Source organism: Gavialis gangeticus, unplaced genomic scaffold, assembly GCF_001723915.1.
Source record: "Gavialis gangeticus isolate Ggan-Ray unplaced genomic scaffold, GavGan_comp1, whole genome shotgun sequence".
Taxonomy (NCBI): Eukaryota; Metazoa; Chordata; order Crocodylia; family Gavialidae; genus Gavialis; species Gavialis gangeticus.
Window position 1 is genome coordinate 13,780,479 of NW_017729001.1, and position 20,595 is coordinate 13,801,073.

At 42.3% G+C, this 20,595-nt stretch overlaps 1 protein-coding gene across 1 annotated transcript; it reads left to right on the forward strand.

The window, feature by feature from the left end:
• The first annotated feature begins 952 nt into the window (after nt 1–952).
• On the forward strand, nt 953–20,332 carry CRKL (CRK like proto-oncogene, adaptor protein). Its single transcript, XM_019506884.1, has 3 exons — nt 953–1,531; nt 5,720–6,185; nt 16,286–20,332. Exons 1-3 carry the CDS (start codon nt 1,218–1,220, stop codon nt 16,418–16,420), a joined length of 915 nt encoding a protein of 304 aa, XP_019362429.1. The 5' UTR covers nt 953–1,217; the 3' UTR covers nt 16,421–20,332.
• Nucleotides 20,333–20,595: the final 263 nt, after the last annotated feature.

Below are 20,595 nucleotides of genomic sequence, written 5' to 3' on the forward strand. Positions count from 1 at the left end.
TATTTAAGCTGGATCGAACCCTGAACAGGGTCCAATTAGTAACGAAAGGTTATTTGTCTTCAGTCCAGTTCTTAATTCAAAGAGCTGTTTTGACGTTTCAGTGCCATGTTTCTTCACGAGGGCGCCAACCCCGCAAGTTGAAGGAAATGTAAGTCGAACTCCAGAAAAATCATTACATGACACCCAAATTCAGGGTGGGCTTCCTCATCTGTCGGTTTTGAACCCACCAAGGTGCGTGGGCACAGCGATATTCTGGGCCATGACAAAGCAGAGGACCTCGCTGCCTGGGAGGGTGCAGGACTACCAGTTTTTACCACTGCTGGTTTCCCCGTGCCCTGTGCGCGCCCTCGGGCTACGTGACCCTAACAGTTGCGGGTCCACAAGTGTCCTTGACCCTCCCATAGGCCCCCAGGTGACGTGGGGGTAGGGTGGCCATCAGACGACAGTCTGGTTGTCCTCTACTGATACGAAACCCGATGCCTTTATATCCTCTATTTTTCTCTTCAAGAGAAGCCATAAAAAAAGAGCACATAAGGGCGTCAGGTTTCGTATCAACAGAGCAGACAACCGGAGCGTCCTCTACGATGGCCGCCTTACGCGGGGTGTCCGTCCCTCCCCGCTCAGCTCCTGGGGCCGGCCCTTCCTAGGGTATCGGCAACCCTCCCCGGGAGGCCGATCCGCCCCGGCTCCCACGAGTGTTGCTGGCCCGAGAGAGGGGACACCCAGCCTGAGAGTCCGCGGACAAGATGGCCGCCGGCCGGGGCTGCCCCGCCACATGGTCCCTGGCTGGACCCGGCCGCGCAGCGCTCTGCCGGGGGTGCGGGCCGCAGCGCCTCGGGGCGACCGGCGAAGGGCACTAGGCCCAGCCCGCCCCGGCCCTCCGCTCCCCGCGCTCCGGGCGGGGAGGGGCCGGCGGCCGCAGAGGGCGCGTGCGCGCGGCGGCACCTCCTCCCCCCGGTCGCGAAAGGCGCCATTTTGGCGCTGGGCTCCGGGGACAGCGAGCGCCGGGATAAAGCACCAGCCCGCCCCGGAGCCGGCACTACCAGCCCCCCTCGGCCCGGCTCTCGGCGCCCGCAGCAGTAGGAGCGCGAGGCGGGAAGGGAAAGGAAGGGGTGGGCAGGGGAGGGGAGGATGCCGCGCACGCCCCGCCGCTGAGGGAGACGCAGGGGCCCGCCCGCGCTCGCCCCTCGGCCTGGCCTGCGAGTGCCGCCTCCGCCATGTCGTCGGCCGCGCGCTTCGACTCGGCGGACCGCTCGAGCTGGTACGTGGGGCCCGTGTCGCGGGCCGAGGCGCAGACGCGGCTGCAGGGGCAGCGCCACGGCATGTTCCTGGTGCGGGACTCGTCCACCTGCCCCGGTGACTACGTGCTGTCCGTGTCCGAGAACTCACGCGTCTCGCACTACATCATCAACTCGCTGCCCAACCGCCGCTTCAAGATCGGCGACCAGGAGTTCGAGCACCTGCCCGCGCTGCTCGACTTCTACAAGATCCACTACCTGGACACCACCACGCTCATCGAGCCCGCGCCCAGGTACGGATCCCCGCCCCGCATGGCCCCTCCGCGCCGCCGTCCAGGTGCGCCCAGGTGAGGCCGCGCTGCGCTGCCCTGGGCCTGGCCCGGCCCGCTGCGGCCGTGGGGAGGGCGTGGCCGACGCAGGAAGCTGGTCCGCCCGGAGCCTGGGCGCTGCCTCTTGGTCATGGGCTCGGCCCAGGCGCCGCGGGCTTACCCGTGCTGTGGTCCTCTCCTGCCCGCGCCTTTCAGGGCGGTTTAAGCCCCGGCAGTGCGGTGGGCAGCCCTGCTTGACTCATCACATGATGTAATGACATTCATGACTGATCTGCTGTACTCGGGGAGGTGAATTTTACCAACTTACATTTTAACCCACTAGTCTGCTGCATAAACTGGATTCAGTGTTTTAATGTTTATGTTAATGAGCGCCTTATCATTTATTGCCCCCCAGGTGACTCTCCCAGCCTCCTGGAGATTATATCTTAATTCCTGGAGAGTCCAAGGCAGTCTGGGAGGGTTGGCAACCCTACCTGGCAGAGCTGTTCTAGGTGGTGGCTTCATGGTCCTTGGCCTGTTTTTCAGGACTGTGTTTTCCACGTGTTTAAAAGCCGAGCCTCCCTGTGGTGGGGGGCTGAAGGACATGCCGTTGTCTGTCTGACCCTGTGATATGGAAGGGCTCTGTATCTGAACATGTGCACCCCCCCCCCTTAGGCCTGGAAAAGATTGATTTTTGTTTGGGGGAGTGGGGTTTGCAGCAGGCCCATGTTGATGTGTGATGACCCCCCCCCCAGTGTGACTGGTCAGCTAGTGCTTGCCCTGATGTGTGAGGCAGTTCCCAGCTTTTTGCATCCAGTACAGACCCGTACAGCTGAATCATAAGGGAACATAGAAGCAAATATTGATAGGCCAAGTGCTGCTTTTTTTTAAAATGGGGTTTTGGCTTCCTTCCTCTATTTGAGCAGTTTAAACTTCTCACCACTTGCATCTCCTCAAGATTTCTACTCCTGTTCACCTAAATTGATTCTTAATCAGATTTGGACCCAAATTTAGCTTTGCCTTTAATTACTAAGGGTCAGATACTCTTTTGGACAAAAATAAGTGCCTGAAGAAGGAGCAGAGCTTGGAGCTGTCAGGAAAAGCTTCTTGGTCGAGATAGCAAGCAGTGAAGCAGTTCTCTGAGGAATGTGGTAGAAATGTCATTGCTTAAAACTTTGAAAAAATGGTGTATAGGTAACGACTGTGCTTTGGCAGGAAGATGCCTGGGCTCAATGTTCACTGATGCTCCTACACAGCTGCAGGAGCAGTTGGATGGAGACGTCCAGCATTTCTGTACAAGTTTGTCAGTGGAGGAATGTGGCTTGTTGGTGACATTCCTTTGCAGTCTTCACTTACCTTCGGTTGCTGGTTGGGTGCTGTTCTGTGACTGGATTTTCTTTTAACCCATTTGCTATTTTTGATCCTACCAGACTTGATTCAGACAAATGTGTATTTGGTATCTGTTTAGAGGTCTCAAATTGTGCATAGGTGGATTTGCTTCAGTTATATTAATAAGCAGGCAGAAATACTGTAGAAATAAATCCCTCTTCCTACAAAAAGAGTTGGGTTGTCAGTTATGTTGAACTGCTAAGCTTCCTGGTAACTACTGCAATACTGCAGTTTGGACTTATTACAAGAAAAAATCATATTGTACCCACAGCTGTCTAAACCTTTACTGTGAATCTTTGTATTAAAGATTAGAAATGCAGTGACTTGGTTAGGGTCTAAAGTCTTCCTAAAAAGAGGCCACATTCTGGAAGGAAGAGTTCAAGATGTAATAAATATTGAAGAATATGTTATCCACTGGCTCTTCTCTTCAGTGAAGTAACTCACTCCAAGACCTTGGCTGGGTAGAAAAGGGCGTTATGCATAATGCAGAACTACTTGTTGTATAATGAGTGATGGACCCTTAGCAGCATAAACATCTGATGTACAGTAGCATTTTTCTTTACAAGAGCTGACACTATTTACTTCAGTAAACACTTCAGAATTATCTATTTATCAGTAACCTTATTTTGAATCGGCCAAGAGTTTTTGTCCATCATGGCAACTGCCTCCGTGCCCTCTTTTGGTTGCTCTTTGCTTTCAGCCAGCATTAAACTTGTCCACTATGTAATATATTTTTCATGATAACTAGATTTGTGCTTTTTATGTGGGTATAGGAGCAGTGAAGATGCAAACACAAAAGCACCAAAGTACCAGCCACAGGGTTTCTTACCATGTTGTTTAACTCACACTGGTAAATTCTGTCTTGTTTACATTTGTACTTCCCAAGTAATTTCCTCAAGTCATAGTTTCATAGTTTCTAGGGTCGGAAGGGACCTGAGCAGATCATCTAGTCCGCCCCCCTGCCATGGCAGGAAGAGCACTGGGGTCAAATGACCCCAATAAGGTGGTCATCCAACCTCCTCTTAAAACCCCCCAGGGTGGGAGCCTGCACCACCTCACATGGAAGCTGGTTCCAGACCCTAGCCGCCCTGACCGTGAAGTAGCCCCTCCTGATGTCCAGCTTAAATGATGATGTTGGATTAGTGGTGGGCAAAGCACTGAAGAGGCATTTTAGTGAGCTGTAACTGTGAATTATTGTCAGAAGAAGTGAATATGAAGATGGATAGTAAGTGAATGAATGTACTGTAAATCGGGGTGGGGATGTGTCCAAGGTATGGCCAATGGTCAAAATCCAGCCCACAGAGCTGTATTATGCAGCTCCTGATGCTGCCCATGGGTTTCAGTCACCCATAGGCAGGATGCCGGGTATGCAGGATGACCCTGTGTGCTGCATATTGTGCTCACTCCAGATCTGGAATGTGAGGCCAGTCTATGGGTCTAGTCTGGCCTGTAGACTGGCCCTGTGTCAGTCATCAGCCTCACAAATGAGTTTGACACCCCTGCTGTAAACACAAAAGTACTATTTATCCTTCAGTTACATTTCTCACTCAGTTTTATAGCACTAAGGCATACTTTAGTAGGACTCTGCTGTGAGAGAAATTCATGCAGACTACAGGGGATTGGTTATTTAACACAACTTCTGTTGCTGTTTCTGAGATACAAGTGCAGTGAGGTCAGTTAAAACGGTAGCTATGCTTGGGTGTTGTCTTTTGCAATTTCCACAACCCACAAGAGTTTTCAGGCTGTTAGAAGAGCAGTTTCCCAACTTTTCTCTCTGTCTGTGTCTCATCCTCCTTCCTGAGAAGTCATAGTGCCTTGTTTATTTCTGTCCAGTTCTTGTTTAAATAGTAGTACATAGACTACCTGTAATATTAAACTGGCATGATTATTGACTGTTTTAGTGCTGTGTAAGGGCCTGCATAATAGCATCACTTTTGCTAAGCAAAGTTCACAGCAGCAGAGGAACTAGTTTCTTTAATCAAAAAGATAACATTGGACTGTGCAACTGTATAGGTTAGAAACTTTACTTTTAAATAGGGATTTAAAATTCTATGGAAATGGGCATTAGATGACCATATCTGCCCAGAGTACCACACCCTTGCCATGGAAGAGTAGGGTTTTTTTTATAAGCCTTCTACTGCAGAGATTTGGATATGTAAAATAAGGAAAGGATGCTGAGGGTCTTGGGTTTCTTTTTTTGGACAACTGGAGATCTAGGGTTTCTCAGCTACCTGAGCCACTTCAGTACAGAGAATTGTAATTCATCTCCTTTTAAATCTGCAAGTATTTCCCAATATGTGTTTGGGTTTTTTTTTTTGTTTTTTTTTTGGAGTGGGAGGCTGTTGTTTTTAAATAATGGTTGTCTACTTAATTGTTGAAGTGGCTTCTATGTTTTCTGTGCATTGGGACATTTTGTTAATTTAAACTGGTAGCATGTGGATTGCCTTGATTTGAAGAACTCCAAGTCAGGTACTTTGTAGTGAATCTGGAAGAGAACTTTTTGTATCCTTCTCCTAGTTCTCTCTAACTGTAATGAGCATATTTACGGTAACTTCTTAAATGGGTTCTTGGGAGAATAGTCTCTGTGGGTAGTTGCTTTGTACAGTACTTCAAGTAAAATGGTTATAAATTTGACAGCTGAATTTTAGCATCTCTGTCGTCTTCAGTTTTTAATTAAGAGTTTCTGGAGGAAATGGTAAAGTAGACTTAGCAGTACCCAACATAAATATCTACTTGTGATACTAACTTCACTTTGTTTGTTTAATTTGTTTGTTTTATGTTCAGGTATCCAAGTCCACCAATGGGATCTGGAACAGCCCCTGCTATGCCCACTGCAGAGGAAAATGTGGAATATGTTCGGACTCTCTATGACTTCCCTGGGAATGATGCTGAAGATCTTCCATTTAAAAAGGGTGAGATACTGGTAATTGTAGAGAAGCCTGAAGAACAGTGGTGGAGTGCCAGAAACAAGGATGGCCGTGTTGGGATGATCCCTGTTCCTTATGTAGAGAAGCTAGTCAGGTCTTCCCCGCATGGGAAGCATGGGAACAGGAATTCCAACAGTTATGGTATTCCAGAACCTGCCCATGCTTATGCTCAGCCTCAGACCACAAGCCCCCTTCCCTCTGTATCCAGTACTCCTGGAGCAGTGATCAACCCTCTGCCATCAACACAGAATGGACCAGTCTATGCCAAAGCTATTCAAAAAAGAGTACCATGTGCTTATGACAAGACTGCCCTGGCATTGGAGGTAAGGTGTTTTTTTTGTTTGTTTTTTTTTCCCTTCAGTGTTTTTGTTTGTTTGTTTGTTTGTTTGTTTTTCTTTTCTCTCTAAAAGAACAACTTTACTGATGGGTGATCATCTTCCATGTATAAGCAAGCTACATAAACCAATAGTACAAAATTTTGTTCTGTTTTTTTTGTCTCAAATAACTGAAAAGTCTTTCCTCAGTCCAGAAGAGCTTTGCAAAAAGGGTTGCTTCATTCATGCCATTTCCTGTTAGATAGAGCCCAGGGTGCATATAAAAGCCATACCTAACTCATCCTGCTAACTTATCTGTTCAGTAATAACTGTTTTAGAGATGGGGGAGAAAAACTGCCTTAGAAATGTGAAGATCAATGGCTATGGAAGTTACAAACTATTTTCTCAACTGTTTTTCTGCACCTGAACTATGGATGGCTTTTTTTTGGCGGGGGGTGGGAAGGGAAACATGAAGGACCATGGTAGTATTCATAGATGAGAGAACTTGTAGCATCTGTCAGAGAAAGCTAACGCTGTTGCATCAGTTGGCCACAGATTAGTTGTAACTTCAAAAGGCATATGAACTTTCCCCTGACCCTCAGGCACTGAATTCTGCCCAGGTTTTTTGAGTCTTGCTTCTGAGTGGTGTCTGCACTGAGTATATGCCCATTTGCAGCTATTGGTGTAGCTGTACTGATATAAATGTGGTGTAAACAAGTCAAAACTGCTGTTAGTAGTAGTGAATTATTAGCAGCAGTCTATGCTAGAGTTGTTGTGGGGTTTTATCAGTGGCAAGACACCAATGGCTGATATTGGGGTATGTAACTAATGTATACAAGTACAATTTTCAAAAGGGTTCTAGTCCCATTGACTGAGAGCTAGGCACTTGGATTCCATCTTTAAAAAAAAAAAAGAGACTTTTTTGATTTTTAAGTTACTTAAGTGCTTTTGAAAACTATCTGAGACCTAAATTAGCATGTTAGAATGCAAGGCTGCAAAGTAGTCAATATTTGAACATCTTCTGGTGCCATACAGAGCATAAAATTCCAATTCATGCCTCTTTCAGGGATAACTTGATAAAAGCTGTGTCCCCACTGGTCTTTAGGGAACCATGTTTAGACATGCTCTGGCTAAATTAAATTAAAGCAAACCATAGGAATATTTTATCAGTGCTCTAAAACATTTTGGCCTTAACCAGCATGGATGTGGCCACATCACGTTGGAAATGCCATTTGCAGAAAATGGCAGGCAAGGTTCTTTGTGTAAATCTGACATCTCTTATTAGATCAACTCAAGTAGTTAGAAAAATTCTTAGCAAGCTTTTGGGTATAGACACTAGGAAGCAGAAAATGTAATGAAAACTAAGAACAGTTCTCACAGCCTCAGAGCCCATGCAAACAGGATTGAAATGCCTACCATTAAATGTTGCTGGAAAAAACCCCTGTGTTTTAGACAAAAGCCATTTGTAATGGGACATTGCAGATGAATGGTGTAATTTCTCTGTGCACTTCATATATTCTGTCAAATTATTATCTAGCAGTTTTTCTAGCTTATGCACACTTACAAGTTTCCCTAAACTCTTTTTTTTTTCCCTCTCCTTCAGTGTTTCTAAAATCTGTAATTAGGCTGTTGACTTAATGGGGTTAAGGATTAAAAGTGCATCAGGACTTTACAGTGGGAGTGACAGGAGGGAGCCAGAAATCTGCTTATGGGAAAATACATTATATTAGTCTTACACCAGTGATAGGAGCTAATTTTTCTGTGACAAATTTACGAAAGAGCATCTTGCTGAGTGTTTTGTACTTCTGAACACAAAACAAGGCAGGAGATTTGGTGTGGAGTGGAAAATGTCTTATGGAAGCCCCCAAAGGAACTTGTACGGCAGGTGAGTGGGAGAACTGCTTGTAGGGATAACTTAAATAGGTTGTTGTACTACTTTCATAACATAATTATTAGCTTTAGTTCAGGCGGCGTACTTATGACTATCGTGCATGCTGGGGCATCCTGGGGTGCTGCAAAATCTTTTTGAAGGGTGCATGAGGTGTGAGGAGATAACCACAGGCTCAGACTTCTCCCTGCCTGGCCACTGCTGTACCAGAATCCTCTATGTACATAGACATGTTTGTGTGCCCACACCCGAAGCCCAGTTTTTTTCTCCTGCCCAGGCAGGGGGTTGCACTTGAAGATCCACAAGGTCCCTTCTGACCCTACTTCCCTACTTCTGTGATTCTATGAAGCAGGCCTAATACCATAGGTATATCAAGGAGTGCTTAAAAAAAAATACAGCAGTCCAGGGATTCTTATGACCTCCATTCTGATTACCTTGCCTTAAGAGGTATGTCTCTTTAACTGAATATCTAAGACATATGATTAGGCAGAGATTTACTTAACTTCATAGAACTAACTATTCTGGTCCCTTTTAAGGTTGTAGTTTTGGTCTGGACAAAATGAGACTTATTTGGAGTGGAATCCTTTTCTTTAGTGTGTTTATTATTAAGAGCTGATAGAAGAAAACATAATACTAGCTTGTCAGTGTTTTTTTTTTTTAAGCATTGGATGGCTTCCTCTGGTGGTTTAAAGAATGTCTCCTAGTTTTAAGGAATTGTACAACTTATCTTGCTGAGAACTGAAAAACTGCCTGTTGTGCTGATAATGATTAAAGCAGGGGTACCTAATTTTGGGATGAGAATTAACATTTTGAAAAGCTAAGTGGGCTAAGAACCGTTTTTAGAGGGAGAGCAAAGTGTGCAGAAAGGGTAGAAATAGAACTGGAGCATCCAGCAAATTAATCAATTATGACAAGTTGCAGTCTACCAATATAATCTGTAAAAATATAAAGCCAGAAACTGGCAAAATGATGTTGGCTTTATAAACTTGCTCACTTAGTGAAGCATTGAGATCTGTAAGTACTGCCCAGTGGGTCTCTCCTAAAAAGATCTCATTAAGTTGTAGCATCTTTCCAAGGGATACAAAGGGATTCTGTGGCAGAAATAGAATTCTGAATCCCTTTATCTTTTAGTCCACTGTTTTAGCCAAGAGGCATCCTTTTTACATTTTAGAATCTCTGAAAGAAGGAATTGTGGTGGAGGGAAGGGACAGTGTTCTGGAATAGAGTACTCTGTACCTCAGGCTCTGGTTTATGTTGGGCTGCTTTTTCCTCAAAAGAAAGGGGGATGGAAGGAGAAAAGGGGACTCTGAAAGCCACTTAGAGTTTCTGGCAAGCTAAGGAGGTGGTGAGTTCCCTAAAAGCAGAGATTTCCTAGTTTTCTGGATTGAGGGGGTGAGGGCGTTAATTTGCAACTTCATGGCTGATTTTTGACTAGCACTCTAATGAGTTCTCTTACCAGGAAATGAATTTAAGCAATATCTGTGGGTCCAGGGGCTATGCCTGTCTTACCTCTTGGGTACCTCCATTGTTTGCTTTACTGCTGATGGCTCCATGCCCAACATTAGTGGTACCCAACATACTTGCCAGGTCAATCAGTAAGTACTCTCCTCTTGCTTTTAACTCAGTGTGAGCTGTTTCCCTCTAGAACTGATGTTTTAATGTTCAAAACAAGACCCAAGCCTTAAAATATTTAAATTTTTAATTACAAGGCAGCTGCCTGAGGAACAGGGAGGTCTCCTTCAACCTGAAGGCTAACAGTGTTTAAGTCAGAAGTAGGTGCATACACTTCAACAGCCAGAGCCTTCATTAGGGGCAATAGCAATGTTTTGCAGGTCTTTGTCTGCAGACTTAGAATGCCATTGTGTAGATTTACATGACCAATGTTACCTTGGGAACTGCAAGAGTTTTTTGTTTTGTGTTTTTTAAATGGAAGCTTAGAATATGTGGATGTTGCTGTGGCAAGATTCCTTTTCAATATGGACAGTTGCTTTTGAGCCCTACTAAGAGCCAGCTATGCAGCCTGCATCTGCATTATGTTCTTAGTCTTAAGTTTCCTACAGCATTTGTTTCAGGTGGTATTTGAATGTGAGCGTATACCTGTGGAAAAATGTCTTAGTATGTTGTTGGAGTTTTTCAGTGAAATAAATGCAGCTGTTCACCTTAATTATATCATTGACTTTTAACTTTTTTTCTCTTGGGCTTGTTACAATTAGGTTGCAAAGAAAACAATTAAATTGCAAAGGTAAATTGAGACAAGTAGGGCAAAATGTGCCAGTAGTTGGAACCTCTTTAATTCCCTTGCTGAAGTTGTACAAAAATGAGTGGCAAAAAATTAGGCTGCTACTCTGTGTTAAATTCCTGCAGAAATATTTCTGGAAGACAATAATGCAGGTAAAGAGATTTAAAACTACAAGTGCATATATTTATCACATGTACATGCAACATTTACCTAATACCTGCAGTTTGTACTTATCTAGCTGCAGGTATTTGTTATGAAATTACCTTCAGAAAAAGGTCACTGTCCTCATAGGTGCTAATTAGAAGTGTGGTAACTGTTCCAATCCTAACATTGAAGTTGCTACTTTCGACAAAGCCCTTGCTAGTTAGAATATCTCTTTAGAGTAAAATCTCACTTGGCTGTATTGAGAAGCTTTGAGTCCCGTTTTATTTTTTCCTCCTTTTTTTTTTTTTTCTGTCCATCTAAAATACTTATTGTGGGTCTTTCAGGCTGATGTTGGAGTGTGCCCAACACCACTATAGGAAGAAGTGCTACTTTGCTTATTTACAGATGGGGAAATGAGGCATAGAGGCTAAATTACTTGCCCAAGGTCCTACCCTGGTCTGTCTTTGGCAGAGCTAATAACTTAACCAAGCTATCGCATCCAAGGACTAATTTCCCCAACCAGTGGAGTATTCATTTTGCTTAAGCACCCTTGACACCTGCTTGAGATGTGGCTTGTGCTGCTGCTTGCAAAGCGCCCAAGCTTGGGGTGGAGGTTCTAAGGTTGGTTTGAGCTACCTCTTTTGCCCTCTCAATTCTAGATAATGCCAGCAGCTCATCTAAAATCTGGTAGTCAGTCTGTCTTCATTTTATTAGGGGATGCTGCACTGCTTACAATTGGGGGTGCACCGATAAAGATTTTTTTGGCTGATATCAATGACTGATTTTTTTTTTTATTAACCAGCCATATCACCCAATACCGATCTGATAGCAGATATGCAGCCCAGCAGCTTGGAGAACAGTGTCCGGCCAGTAAGTCTGTGTGGGGGAAAGGGCACGGGGGGTGGGGCAGATTGAGGCTTCCACGGTGAGGGAGGTTCTATGGTTTAGACATCCTAGTTTTGGGGGGGTTCCCTCCCATCCTCTGTGAGCTTTGAAAGAGATGAGGAAGGGTATGACAAAGCTGAAAAGCTTTGCACAATTTGCCTGTTGTCGGCTCAGCTCCTTCATCTACCAGTGATATCAAAAATGCCACTTCAGCATGCCACCAGCTTCTGCCTTGCATGCAGCTGGACTTGACATCAGTTCAGACTGCTATCTTCATGGTTCAAGTGGACCTCATTTATTGCTCTTCTTCCCTGCCCCTTCTATCATACTTCAGCCTAATTTTGAAAGGACAGTCAGATCATCATGTTCTCATCAGTATTTGCTCCTGTCAACCATAATACTAGTTCTGGTGCACACCTATTTTATTAGGAGGTGGACTGAGATTATCAGCTCTATTGATTCTAAGCAACTGTTAAGACTAATGGACCTGTGGACCTCTAACAGGTTACCAGTAAACCAAAAGATTTTTCTCTCCTTTAACGTTTCTATGGTTAGTCCAGTTCCTACTTATTACTGATTACTTAACAAAGTTGTTTAATGGGTAGCTGTAAACCTAATTTGGAAGTAACCTGTAAAATGTGTTTTCTGAACTAAAATGCACAGTGCATGAGTCACTTCCAGTGGAATGTGCAGGTATGGAAGTCTTGAGTGCATGATTAACACCGACTGCCATACTCCAAGGCCTGTGTTTTTTCCTGGGGCTTTGGATTCATGCTGTAACTAGAATGTAATGAAAAGCTGCCATCTAAGATGCATTCTGATTTTTATCATTTGGGTGGAACTGAATGGCTGCATTTCTAAAGTATTGCTCACTGCAAGAGTCTCGCTATGCTTCCCTCTTCCATCCATTGAGGCCAACGTGTTTTCTAAACTAATGGACATCTCAGGCACCATGAAACTAAGCAAGCATTGTCCAAAGTTAAATCCGGATGGAGTTGACTAAGGTCATGCAGAAAGCTTGTAGCAGAAATCAGCAGGACCCAGGTCTTTTGATCCTGTCCTGTGCTCTGTCACTAAGAGTTGTACTGGATTAATGTTTTGTTCTGTAATAACTTTGTCTCCTAAAGCTATCAAGATGCAGAGGTCCTTGTAATTTTTTTTTTTTTTTTTTTTTTTTTTTTTTTTTTTTTTTTTAACCAGCACTTGTTTTTACCACATGCAGAGAGTAGTCAACTCTGTCAAAATATAACTCCTCAACTAAGACAAATCCAAGAATCAAACTGACTTGATGCTGACATTCATTAACATGTCTGCTCAAAGTCTTGTTTTAATATCCACTTTCATCAAATTGTGCTCAAGGGAATTGTTTTATTTTTATAGCAGTACCAGTGCATGGTTGTACAGGAATTTCCAATTAAACAAAGCATAACTGACTAATAATTTTTAAATAGCTTCTCTAGAAATGTGCAAGATCTTAATCCTGGTATGTTACTCTAACTTTTACATTTCCAAGGTAGTTTGTTACCCAGTGCCGCTCAGCAGATAAATATACTTGAGGGAGACTTTTCTGCTTTTGTTTTTGGGGAAACTTGTAGCTACCAGCACTTAATTATGCTTTTTTGTGAAGAATAGTTTGAGGGTTTGTTGTGTCTTTGTTTTGTTTTTTTTAACTTCAAAGTCAGCAGTGTAGAAAATTTCAGAAGGCAAAGTGGCAGTACTCTCTCACCTTAGTACTCATCTGCTATGCAGCGCTCTACTGTCAGATGCTTGTTTTGTGTTGAGGCAAGGTTTTGTGGAAGATTATTTTTTTTTATTGGGACTGCATGGCAGTTAGGACAAGCTTTCAAATGCAAGGCTTTCTTCATCAGGTCACGTTTTAAAATTTTTTGTAACAGAAGCAAAGCTGTCTTGAACGTGTCAAAATACAGAGTTGTGTTTAGAATCTGACTTAATGTAAGGAGTTGTTGAAGTCATGTGGACCTAATCCAGGTAACTGGGGTGATGGTCTAAACCTTGTACGTAACCCAAAAATCTTTGTCCCTGGAATCTTTCATTCCCAGCTGGTGGTGGTGGTTCAGGGCAGCCAGGCAGTTTGGTTAGAAGAAGCTTCTGTGAAGCCAAGGCAGGGTAAAATGCACTTTTCCTCAGAGCATGGAGGACATTGCTTCTTTAAATTGTTGATTCAGACTAATTACAACACTAAACAGGTGCATTTAACACTACACTGCTTAGAATAATTAGTGCATTTTTATGAATTATTATGAAAGTGTACACATGAGTTTCAACTAAAAGTCTGTTTGGATGAACTCCAGAAAATGCATACACAGCAACAACAGGAGATACTTTAGAGGGTAAAAGGCCAACACTTTCTTGAGGAGATCCTTAGGAAGTGTGGGATGTTTCCAGCTAACTTATTTCTGTGACCCAGGTGATATATGTCAGTCAGTGTTAAGTATAAAATTCTGCATTTCACCAAGCTTATTTAAATGAGAGAAAGGAAGGGTTTAAGCGAGCAGCTTTTTCTTTCTTTTTAAAGATCAGGTGTATTAACTTGTTTCAAGTTTGACATCCTTGTAGGTCTTACGTAGTCTTACTTTCCTGCTTTCAAAGTTGTGCAAGAGCTCTTCACTCTCCCCACTTAAATTTTATCATAGCTTTAATATAGTGTGAATCTGTTTGAGCTTCTGAACTTTCTGGCTTCTGAAAATTGCTAGATGCATCAAGCTCACAGTGACTGTGGAGATTGGAGATTTGTAGGTGCCTTCTTTACAATAGAGGAACTTTGCTTCAAGGAACTGTGTCATCCCCATTTAGTATTTTGTGTCACTTAAATGTAATATACTATTTTAAATGCAGGCTAGGTATGTAAGAGGCCAGTTTTGGAGCAGCTGGTACTAATTCTGTCTTTCAGCAAGATATTGTAAGGAACCTTTTAAAGTCTTTGCTAAAAAGATTTAAAAGTTAGTGCAACAGCAGTATGTAGAGGCAAAGCATATATTTCCTACAGACTTAAAGAAACTGAAGCTTCTTGTAATTTAAGGCCCCTGTTCAGAACCCTTTTACAACAAGGTAGGGTTTTAAGCTGAATATCATTTTAGGCTGTACGGTCTTGATGTTGGCTGTGGGCAACTGTATCCTGTACTGATAAGGGGCACACCACCTTATAGAAAGCCAGATACAAGTATTTAAATTGGGAGTGGCTGACCTTTTCTGGCAGGTGTGCCATGACTCAATCCTTCGTGCTGCTGCTCTGATTTTCCACTTCCCAAAGGCATACCTGGGGTACCAGGCTGGAGGCAGGGGGGCTCGAGCAGGGGCAGGACACTGCCGCAAGAGCCACAGCTGCTGCACCCTCATAATGTGAGGGAAGATGCAAAACTCCACATCCAGCTGTGGCTACAGGGCCAGGGAAGGATGAACTCTGCTCTTGGTGGTAACACTATCATGTCCTGGTTGTGTGGCTCCACTCCTTGCCTCTATTCTGGCACCTCCCTTTACTGAGTGCCTGGGGTTTGTCACGCACAGCAGCCGTTTGTGCCAGTTGTCACACATGCCACGAGTTGGCAACCTTGATTTAAATGTAACATGCGACTGGTGCACTGGTAGAAAGATCTCCAAGATGTCAAATGTGTCTGACTTGCTACTCTGTTTAGAAATACTAAATACTATGGAAGGCTCTGGTTCTGAATAGCTATGACAAGAGAACTGGAGTTATTGTGCAGAACTAGGAAGACTGTGTTAATTGATGCTTAAAAGTTCTTTTAACTGTAAGGGCTAGAGGGTTTTCCTAACAGTGGAAGCTTTGCTTCTGTCATGTGAATTGCATCTGTCCTCATGCTTACCCATGGAAGTGGCATTAATTCCATAAGGGAGCAGGATTTGTTCTGCCTGTAAAACTGGAAACTACTATTAAGCTACTAATACTACTACTCTGGCATCGCCCCTCTTTCTGAACATTTGCTGTCATAACCATCCAAATAAAAAGAAATGGGAAAGGTGGTAGTAAAACCTTGAAAACCTTAAACTGTTGCAGCAAGTCAGATGTGGTCAACAATTACAAAGCTAAACAAGAAGTACTTCAAGGAGAAATTAACAATTAACTAAAGCTGATGCTTGTGGGCAAGTGTTACTGGCTATTCTGCTGTGTATCTTTGCACCTCTTATCCCTCATTTTCATTATGAAATAGGAAGAAAAATATGGCTGTAACAGGAAAGACCCATCTTGGAATTACTCCTTTAAATCCTCAAACAGGAAGTGCTGGTAGAAAAAATGGATAAAGCTAGAATCTTCCCCCCTCCTTTTCATATGAAATTCATTGCTTTGTTAGCTACAGCTACTTTGTAATAGAAAAATGCTACATTGATTTAGAAAGCTGCAGTGGCTCCCTATGCTGCTTTTGTCCAACTATGATAGTCATAGGAATGTGAGACTCCCTACAGTGACAAATATATTTGATCAAATAATGAAGACTTTCTTTAAAAGGCTGTAATGTTGAAGTAATAGTGTACATACTGTGTTGCTTTGAAATAGATACTGCCTCTAGGTTACTTCTGATGTTAGCCTTAATAGTATTGTTTTACATTTGAGCTAAAGATAGTGTTGTGCATGTGAAGTGTTAGCTGTATACTTTCCCAGTGGACAGACTGAAATGTACATGTTTTTTGGCTCAACTAGGTTAATTTGTCTCATGGGTAAAATATAACTTGGATTTAAAATTTTTATTTTTCTTGTACTAAGCACACATCTGAAGTTTAAGAAGAAATTCAGTTGATATCAGAATGGAAAAAATCTGTTCCAAGAATCTTGTGGATTTTAGGGTTTTTTTGGGGGTTTTTCTTCCTTTTTAATCTTTAAATGTGTAGTATTGTTTTGCCTGTCTTCTGATGGGTTTATTATTTATGCTTGAATAATGTTCCCATGTATGATGATAACGCTCTTTTTCTATTGTACAGGTTGGAGATATTGTGAAGGTTACAAGGATGAATATAAATGGTCAGTGGGAAGGTGAAGTCAATGGCCGAAAAGGGCTCTTCCCATTTACACACGTCAAAATAATTGACCCTCAAAACCCAGATGAGAATGAATGATTCCCATTGCCTGACTTACCCTGCTGCTTCATTTTTATGGCTATCACTAGCATTGTTTGAGGTGGGATGATGACTATTAAAGACACGTTGCTAGCATTGCCCATTTTTCCAGCTTGCTGCAATTTGACGGTTGTTTTAATGAACTTGTGGAATGCACACGACTGAAGTCACTTACTGACTCTCATACCATAGTTGCATCATCGAGAATGTAGTTTCAGTTCTAGATTATATTGGGCCTTAAGCTGGAGAAGACTGAAACAGGCATATAGGAGGTAACAAGCAAGAAAAGTCTTTTTCCTGTCAAGACTTTCAAGGACATGTTCTAGCCTGTTCAATAGGAGAAAGTTGCCTCATAGATCAAATATAAAACTTGTGGATCACTGTCCAACAAAGAGCAGCAACAATAATGCAATTCTGGGGCTGAGACGGAATTGGTTTTAAGAGAATAATCTGTCCTAAGGCAGTACAGTCAAATACTGGTCTCTTTAAAAGACAATAATTGAAGCTTGTGTATTCTGAGCAGCTGTGTTAACAAGGCTGTTTTTGTGATACTACTCTTAAAGCTTGCTGTTGACCTTTTAGAAATAAAGTTTGTGATTTGAAAGCAAATAACCATTGAAAATACTGCATTGAAGCGGAGACACTTATTTATAAGGAAACTTATCAGTTGTTACACTCCTAGCCTGTGTTGCCATTTTTTCCCAAAACGGATTTTTGCAGATAACTGAATGGGCATGTAAAAGTTGATGATGACTGCAAGCACTGTAACTGTAGAAAATGAACTTTAAAGGGAAACACTTAAGCTAGATTTACACAGATTTTGTGCTAGCCCTAACTAGGCTGGTAAGACTACATCTCTCTTCAGACATGGTAAGTTATGTGGGTAAAGTTCTGTTGTCACTAAGCTATTGCCTGGAGGTATTGGATGCCCTGATTTGCCACAGGGGGTGTGGAAGTCAGAAAACAGTAGTGCTGAATAAATTAAGATCTCTAAACCATTTCTGCATAAACTCTCTAACCTCCAGAACTCTAGTGGTGTAGGATCCAGCCTTTTCCCACCTCTCTTCTGCAAACACCATACCCTTATTTCCAGTGTTTGGGCATCTTACTGCCCTTCTTTTGTAGTGGTTGATACTTCACTGTCCCAACATCTTGTTTTGCCTCTCTCACTTGGCACCCATTGAGAATCAAAGGCTTGTGGGAAAATCCACACAGTTGGCTTTCACATGCGACAGTTTGTTCAAACTCTGAAGAGGAGCAGACTTATAAGGGTGCCTTGGACCAGTATAGCTTATCTGTCTTCTCAGATGCACACCAAGTATACCACTGATCTTGCAGCCACACTAGGATTGACTTATTTGTCCTTGACTAGACTCGTACCATTAAAGCAGTACAACTTGTGTCTAGACAAGCCCTTAACTTTGTGTTCATGGCATGAAAGTTTAGGTATATTGACATATTTTCTACCTGCCTCTTAAAATGCATTTTTAAGGTGAACTGAAATGCTTCTTTTAAAACCGTAATGCTGATTTAATAGGATACAGATGGAAACAAAAGTTATGAAACTACCTTCTGGGTAGTCCTTCTCTAATCAGTCTTTGTAGGAGATTTCTAATCTAAACAGCTGGGTGACACATTTGTTGTGGAGTTGTCGATTTATTCCAGAATACCTTAAGGTATAGTGAAATGCAGAAATATTGCAAATAAAGTTCATATTTCAAGTCAGTTTTTCTAAATTCTGAATTATTTTGTGTATGTTTTCATCTTAAATTGAGATGTGTATGATCGTGGGCTCTCAAACCATTGGACATGTTGCTCTTGACTCCAGTTGAAGTGCCTTGAGGTTAAGTAGAAGGCACTGAAGAAATGCAGCATTTTGCAGCGAATAATTCAGTACTGGAGGGGTTAAGTTTTTAACAAAAGCATCTCATTTCACCCTTAAATACATTTTGTAGTGCTGATCATGTGGCTGGACAGTCTAGAGGGTCTAGTCTTAAAGCATTTTACTGCCAAACAAACGTACTGTGAAGTAGAATAGCATTGATTGAATTACCTGGTGCTTTGGGAAGAATTCTTGACAATGGGCATTGCGCTGTCCTCTGCTATGGTAATAGTTGTACAGTCATAGAAACTAACTGAGTGTCCCTGTGTGTCCGTGCCCCGATACCACCTTAAGTTGTTATGGAAATTGTACTACTGAAAGTACTCTTGTGAATATATGAACTGTACTAAACTGTCTGCCACATGCAAATCCTGTTTTAGTCCTGGCCCAGTGATTGATTGACAAGTGTCTTCAGAAGGGAGATCGGAGGGTTTCCCTCTTTTTCTTTCTAAAATTTGGAACACTGAACTATCAGATCAACAATCACCTGGGTAAGAGCTCTTCATACTTTCTCTAAAATTAAAACCACTTTCTTAAATGCTCTTCCTCCATTGGATACCTTTTTATTTGGAACAGCATAAGCAGTGCTCTGGATTTATTTATTGGTTTTGATCCCACAAAAGTGGACCACTTTCCCTTCCAACTATGCAAAAATGTCAGTCAGTGATCAGTGTCAGAATGCAATAGCACAGCAATGCATGGTGGCCTCTCATGCAAAGGAAAAAAATCCTACGTCTTTAGTTTTGGGCCACTCTCGGGCTCCATGCTTCTGTGAGGAGGGGATGTTTGGTTCACCTGTGTTGCACAGTTTAAATGTAGCATGTTGAACAGGTTAAGTTGACTGTAAACTTGCATCGCACTGTCCTTTGCAATTTTATAGTAAGACAAAAGTATTTTCGTACAAAGAAACTGCATTTGATCATGTTTTCTTTCGATGACTTGGTTTCTCAAGATCATGTGTTGCATGCTGTGCTGTTGGCATTCACAAGACTCTTAAATTTGTGGACAAAAAACTTACTGTCAGTGTAGATGTTCTTGGGAATAAACATGCTAATGAATCATGGAAGTTTATCAAGTGATGGTTTCAATCTATGCATCATTAAATGGACCATGTTCCACACAACTTTTCTGTAGTTTGTCTGGGTTTCTAACTAGCAACTGGTGTAAATGTTAGTTGTCAAAACAATTAACAATGAGAGGTTTGCTGTTTGACTCCTGTTTATGTACATAAAAACACTCAAGCCTCTGACCAGTCTGACAAGTTAAAATGGAAACTGTTCTAATCCATGTCCACATCACTGGGTAAGCACTAACTTTAATTCATTGTTTACAAGTTGGGCAGGAAGAAACAAAAGGGAATATCCTGTTTTTGGGTTAAGGCTCGAGCCTGAATATTACTTCTGTAAAGGGAAAAATTGCATTTTTGTGCCATTTCATGTGCCTGTAACGTAACTTTTTTTATATTGTATTAACACCCTGGGAATAAGTGGGCTGCCAACTTTTTTTGTTTGTTTTATAGTACAGTTTTCAAGCATCCCTCAGTAGCTGCATTTGACAGTGAGACCTGCCTCTCTTAGTCTTTTACTGCCTTTTGGGACCAGTAGAAGTGTTCCTGTTCCTGTATAGTTGTCAATTTCTGTTTACTTAATTGTGTATTATTAAATGAAAATGTGTTCTGGGATAAGGAAATAATTCTGCAGAGGGAAAAGGTGGCCTTGTATTTGAGACAGTCTTCACTGTGTAAACATTAAACAGTTGATGTAATTTAAAGACCATGAACTTCAGGCAATAATATTAAGTGTAAGCTTTTAAAGTTTATTTTGGGGATCATAGCTTGTTTTATTTTTTGTGCTATAAAATTAACAGTATTAAATGAATTATATTCTTAGAACAGATGGAGTGTCTTTCTTAAGCTTAGTGCCTTTTTATTTTCCTACTCCATTTATCCAAACATCAAGCCAGTAGGCTTTTTTTCCTCCTTCAGTGCCCTGTTTGTACAGTCTAAATAAAACTTGCATCAACTTGCAGTACCATTTGTTGTCTTAGTCTTGAAACTTTCTTTAGTATTAACAGAGCACTTTAAATTCTTGCTTTGCCATCACTGACCTCTAAATCTCATGTATGAGCTCTTGAAGTGTTCCCAAAACCACTGGGGGAGAGAAGTTTTCTGTGTGATCTCACCTGCTCCTCACTGTTACCTTCTACATTTTATCCTTGTGTCTCCATCCTCCAAAACACACTGGTCTGCCAAAAAGCCTGGTCTGAGCAGTGGAGCCACTTTCGTATTCACAGT